Source organism: Pseudoliparis swirei, chromosome 1 (assembly GCF_029220125.1).
Source record: "Pseudoliparis swirei isolate HS2019 ecotype Mariana Trench chromosome 1, NWPU_hadal_v1, whole genome shotgun sequence".
Taxonomy (NCBI): Eukaryota; Metazoa; Chordata; class Actinopteri; order Perciformes; family Liparidae; genus Pseudoliparis; species Pseudoliparis swirei.
This window is the reverse complement of record NC_079388.1, coordinates 21,436,058-21,442,355: the sequence shown is the minus strand read 5'-3', so window position 1 is coordinate 21,442,355 and position 6,298 is coordinate 21,436,058. Positions and strand designations below refer to the sequence as shown.

The 6,298-nt window shown below is 39.3% G+C and overlaps 1 protein-coding gene and 1 pseudogene across 2 annotated transcripts in view; both read left to right on the top strand.

Moving 5' to 3' along the window:
• The window catches only part of LOC130190191 (gastrula zinc finger protein XlCGF7.1-like), a 7,409-nt gene extending 1,533 nt beyond the window's left edge, over positions 1-5,876 (top strand). The window contains exons 1-2 of one of the 2 annotated variants that reach the window (XM_056409516.1): positions 3,614-4,070; positions 4,868-5,876. In XM_056409516.1, coding sequence (XP_056265491.1) covers positions 3,878-4,070; positions 4,868-5,649 — 975 coding nt within the window. In that variant the 5' untranslated portion in view covers positions 3,614-3,877 and the 3' untranslated portion in view covers positions 5,650-5,876. Of the gene's footprint in view, positions 1-3,613; positions 4,071-4,867 lie in introns of those variants that run through there. The other variant, XM_056409590.1, reaches the window with a different exon arrangement.
• On the top strand, positions 7-799 carry LOC130192658 (gastrula zinc finger protein XlCGF57.1-like; annotated as a pseudogene).
• Positions 5,877-6,298: the final 422 nt, after the last annotated feature.

The window sequence follows — 6,298 nt, the reverse complement described above, 5'->3', positions numbered from 1 at the left end:
TGGAGGTTTAAACTCTCTGAATAATGATGAAGTCAATGTCAGTGATTCAAAATGTCGTTCTGGTGAGAAACCACTAGGCTGCTCTGAATGTGGGAACATATTTCACCTCATGGGAGATTGGGAGAGACACATGTTGACTCACACAGGAGAGAAAACATTCAAGTGCTCAGTTTGTGAGAAAAGCTTTAAGCGCAAGTCGGGTCTGAAGTTACACATGATGACTCACACAGGAGAGAAACCTTATCGCTGCTCACAGTGTGGGAGAGGTTTCACTGGAAGTGGTGATTTAAAGAAACATATGAAAATCCACACGGGAGAGAAACCGTTCAGCTGCTCCATCTGTGGGAGAACTTTTATACAGAGGGGAGCTTTGAAGGGACACATGTTAACGCACACAGAGGAGAAACCGTTCAGCTGCTCCATCTGCACTAAGTCTTTTACACAGAGGGGAGCTTTGAAGAGACACATTTTAACTCACACGGGAGAGAGGCCATATCGCTGCTCAGAGTGTGGTCGAGGTTTCATTGGAAGTGGAAGTCTGAAAAGACACATAATAATCCACACGGGTAAGAAACATTTCAGCTGTGCCCTCTGTGATAAATCATTTACACAACAATCATCTTTGCAGACACACATGTTGACTCACACAGGAGAGAAACCGTATCGCTGCTCACAGTGTGGGAAAGGTTTCACTGGAAGTGGAGGTCTGAAGAGACACATCAAAATCCACACAGGATAGAAACCTTTCAGTCTGAGACAACTTTTAAACCGAGTGGAAGTGTCCAGAGACGCATGTTAACTCTCATTGTGTTGATCTCTCATATTATTGAATTGGATCAGTATTGTTACCGTCATTAAACTGTTATAGTTTTAAAGAGCCGTTTCTGTGATTATTTTCTGCACATATGTTGTGATGATAGCTGGTTGGTATCGTCAGGTCTCAGACTCGAACCTTCACCGTTCACGCTAAATGTTGACAGTTCCAGGTAATATGTAGAGTTGAGTGTTGATCCGGGTTTTCTTTTACCACCTGCCGTGATGAAATAGCCCTGGGGCGGAGCTCTTGTGGAGAGTTAACAGAACGCTCTCCTGACTGAGTTAGACATCCGTTTAACGCCGATGGAGAAAACTCAGACCGTTTATCATTATATAAACTAAGTGTGAAGCAATATGTGTCATTAAGGCTGGTGCCATTTAGCTAGCTAATGCTAGTTTAGGTTAACAGCTAGCTAGCTAACTATTATTTAACATGACTCAATTAAATTCAATGTGAGTAAATCAAGTCATTAAACTGAGCGTGACGAGCTACATGTCAGTCAGCAGAGGCGTCGACGTGCCTCACGCATCTCAACTTGGATTTCTACCGATTAAGAGTCGACCTCGGTAGCTTCTCGTAGTCCCATTTAAACTCTTTATTCTTTTACCTAAATCCCTACCAACGTAAATATGTTCTTTTACTTTACGTGTGATAAGGTACAATTTCCAAATTTAAATATATTTCGGGCTCTTCATGAGGGTCAGTTGGGGACCTGGGCTCAGAAAATTATCGGGAGGCAATCAATTGATGATATTTTAGCTTTATATTATTATAATATATCTATATCTCATAACTATATTTTAACTGAACACAATCTCTTGAGTTTTCTCTTTTCAAAGATGGAAGTTACTTTAGTATGGGAATATTGATAACGTATTTGTATTAATTGATCAGCTTTTATTTTGAAGGTTACCCACCAAGATCGTTCCCCCACTGTTAAGTCATAAAAAAGTATAATTCAATACTAAATAAATCAAATAATTGATTATAAAAAATATTAATTTCATTTTTGTAACTTCGAGTTTAAAAAAATAATAATATTACAAAAATATTATTTATGTCCTCAAAGTAACTCAGTATTATAATCGAAGTCTTAGCACATTTTACTTAACTTTACTTTATTTACTTTTAAGTTTTATGTAATAATAATAATGATAATAATAAGTATGATTATGAAAATAAAAGATGAACAATAAATAATACAAATTAATAATTTAAATAATGACACAGTGGGTACAGAAAGTATTCTGATGCCTTTAAAATTAAATTGTTAATACTTATGACCATGTGATATTTCAGTTTTTATGTTTTAATACATTTGCAAACATTTCTACATTTCAGTGTTTTCTGTCAAGATAGAGCTGAGTTACATTAATGAGAAATAAAATGAACTTTTTTGATTTTAACAAATGGCTGCAATGAAACAAAGAGTGAACATTTGAAGGGGTCTGAATACTTTCCGTAGCCACTGTATATTTCAAAAAAATTAATGACGTAACAATTTAAATTGAAAATAAATAAGTCAATTTATTCAGTTTATTTTGTACATCACAGAATCACAAATTACAAATGTGGTAGTACTAGTAGTATATTGATATTATAAATGATCATTTACAGAACTTCAATTTGTTTTTACAATATTACAAATAATTAAAAACAATATTATAATAACGAATTATGAACAATAAATAAGAACAATTTGAAAATGAAAAAAAATCTATGTAATAACCAATCTGGTTTCATTTGGAAATCATAAGACACGCGTATGTTTTAATATCGAGTCATTCATAGTAAATCATATTTTACTAAACTTAAATTCATTTAGTTACAGTTTTTTAAATTTATATATGTATAATAAAAAAGAAAAAATATAAAAATTATAATGAATGATGAGCAAAATAACTTTTATATTTAAGAAATCTTTCAAATATAATATTGAATAAATATACGTGCAGAAAAGGACCAGGAGGCATTTAATTGGTGATATTATGTCTTTTATAAATGTTCGAAATCAATTCAATTCAATTCAATTCAGTTTATTTGTATAGCCCAATTTCACAAATTACAAATTTGTCTCGGAGTGCTTTACAATCTGTACACATAGACATCCCTGCCCCAAAACCTCACATCGGACCAGGAAAAACTCCCAAATAACCCTTCAGGGGGAAAAAAAGGGAAGAAACCTGGAGGAGAGCAACAGAGGAGGATCCCTCTCCAGGATGGACAGAACAATAGATGTCATGTGACCAGAAGGACGGATTAGAGTTAAAATACATTCAATGAATGTGACAGAGTGTATGAATAGTTCATAGTAGGCATATTCCACGATGGAGACTTCCACGATCCATCAGGCAGATGGCGGTGGGGAGGAGGAGTGGGCGGAGTCTCAACAGTGGGCGGAGTCTCAACAGGACAGTGGTGTAGTCAGTAGCAGGATTTCTCTTTCCATGTCCTCTTGGAAAAGATGGAAGTTTATTCCACTACATAAATGTTATAAACAACAACAACGTGCAACATTTTTGAAATATAACAGAATTAGTGCAAATATATGACTTGATACAGCCATTCTTAATTCGTTTTCAATGTTGAGCTTTTGTTTTGGAGGGTGTGGCAGTCGCGCATGCGCAAGCGTAACCTGTTAACGCCTTAACATAGTTACATGCGTTAACAGGTTCGAGTTATTTGAGTTTAATCAACATTGCAGCTTCCCAGGCTCTTATTTTGAAGGTGCCTCCGCAAGCGGCCGCTGTTCCGGTCTCCACTCACAAGATGGCGCCTCCCGTCGGCAGCAGCAGCGTCTCTTCGTCACTGCGGTGGTAAAGTGTCAGTTAGCTCCTTCAGTCCTGACCCAGCAGACTCTCTGTATGTCTGGATAAACCTCTGAATGGACTTCTAGAGGTTCTCCTTTGGTTCTGGATGTTGTTCCTCGGACTCATCTCCCGCTACAAAGACATTGAAGTTAGCTTAGCATGCTAACAGCGCGAGTCCCAGTTTAAAGGAGAGGAAACGGGCTTTGTGACGGACTTTGTGTGGAGAAAACGTTTCTGTCGTTGGGGGGAAATGTCTAAAGTCCAAATGCTGAGATGTTTCGTCAACCAGCGACTCACTGCGGCTGCGCAGGAGATATGTGGGCTGTTTGAAAGAACGATAGCAGAGTACGAGGAGGAACTTTGTGCTTCTAGAGAGGAGAACGAGCGACACAGGAAACGACTGCACGTGGGCACAAACTACCACATCCGGTCACAACGAGCAGGTTGGTTTCCTTTCGCCAATTCAAAAAGTATTTTTGGTTTGGAAGGTTCTAACTGAGTGAAATGACCCGGTAGTATCTAAGTGAGGTCACGCCAGCCGGCGCGAGCGTGTACAGAAGTGGCTTCAAAATAAGAGAACATTTCCGGTGAAAGTGATATGACGAAATAAACCTTTTAAATACAGATTAAACTAAATGAATAAATGAAAAATCATGAATTGTATTATTAAACAACATATGAAGGTAACTCTTCCAAAATTGGGACGATTTCAAAATAAAAGATTGGAGTAAATGTGCCTAATTTCACATGATATTTAAAAGGGAATAGTCCATAGTTAAAAACTAATTACACTTCAGATTCATAGACCACCTCAACACGCCCCTTAGAGTTGTGGTTCTCAACCTTTTTTTGGTGATTTGCCGCCTGATACTTTTCCCAGCAATGTACCTCCTAACCAGCACAAATCAAGTTTGCTTTAAAAAATAAGTAGTAATCCAGAGCGCTGTGGCATGCGTCAGTTTTTCACACGCTCGATTACTTATTTCCATATCCTGCTTAACTCTTATATTGTATTCTCACAATATTCTGTTGTATTACAAGGGCACAAATAACCAATAACCATTTGTTGCATGTGTCACTTCACCCAAAGGGAAACTGATTTACTTTGATAGGTCCAAATATGTCCTCAACATGTGAATCATGTCTCCCACATGACAGGAAAGTAGTGAGATCACTGGATTTGTTTTTACCTGTAATGTCAGTTTTCTAAGATGTGGATGTGTTTTATTATTCTCCTCAGACGTCCAGCAGCTGTTGGAGGTTCAAGAAGAGGTTCCCCTTGAGCAGCAGGACTGGAGCTCCAGTCTGGACCAAGAGGACCCAGAACCCCCCCACATTAAAGAGGAACAGGAGGACCCAGAGCCCCCCCACATTGAAGAAGACCAGGAGGACCCAGAGCCCCCACACATTAAAGAGGAAGAGGAGGACCCAGAGCCCCCACACATGGAAGAGGACCAGGGTCTGAATAATGAGTTTTATGTCAGTGATCCAACATGTAGTTCTGGTGAGAAACCACTAGGCTGCTCTGAATGTGGGGAAAGATTTCTCACGGAAGATTTGAGGAAACACATGAAAATCCACACAAGAGAGAGAACTTTAAGCTGTCAAGTCTGTAAGAAAACCTTTAAACACAGTGGAAGTGTCCAGAGACATTTGCTAACTCACACACGAGAGAAACCCTTCAGCTGCTCCGTCTGTGAGAAAAGCTTTAGGCGCAAGTCACGTCTGAAGTTACACATGATGATGCACACAGGAGAGAAACCCTTCAGCTGCTCACAGTGTGGGAGAGGCTTCACTGAAAGGGCAAGTCTAAAGAGACACATGACGATCCACACAGGAGAGAAACCGTTCAGCTGCTCCGTCTGTGAGAAGACTTTTATCCACAGAGGGAAATTGAAAGGACACATGATAACTCACACGGGAGAGAAACAGTTCAGCTGCTCCGTCTGCACAAAGTATTATACGCGGATGGAACATTTAAAGAGACACATGTTAACTCACAGAGGAGAGAACTCCCTCTAGTGGTTCTGGTTGTGACTCCCTCACTTGGAAACAAGACCGTCAGATCCTGGAGCTCCCTCTCAGTGACTCACTTCTAACTTGGAGGACTCTGTCCATGATCTGTCCCTTCATCACGGGATCGCTTGTTGCGTTGAAAAAGATGCTTGTAATTGTATAATAGATGTTTTTTCCTTTTACAATGGAATATGATCAGCATATTTAAGGCAATAAACTTCTCTTTCTAAAGAGCCGTTGGTGTGGTTATTGTGGCCTGTGTGCTGGTGAGAGCCGGTTGTGTCCTGGGCTCTGATGGAGAGCGTCACTGTTCCCTCTACATGTGGAGTCGTACCTTCACTCTGGACATTTCTCATAGACACCAATGTAAAGACTTTATCCACAGTGGTGCCCCTTAGTACAGCTTCCCAACCACCACATTCTAAAACAGCTTCTTCCCTCTGGCTGTGAGAATCCTTCGTTAGTCCTTCACCCTCCATGTTTCATACTTATCTTGTTTATTTTCTTTCCTATGTAAAAAATTGGGACTACAATCTAAATGATGTTGTGAAATCCAGTCCGTACGATGAAAGTGTAAGAGCGTGTACCCTTTATACTTAAGTACTAAACCTGTTCCTTTCAGATCCCAATGAAGCTTTCGTGTTATTTCAAAAAC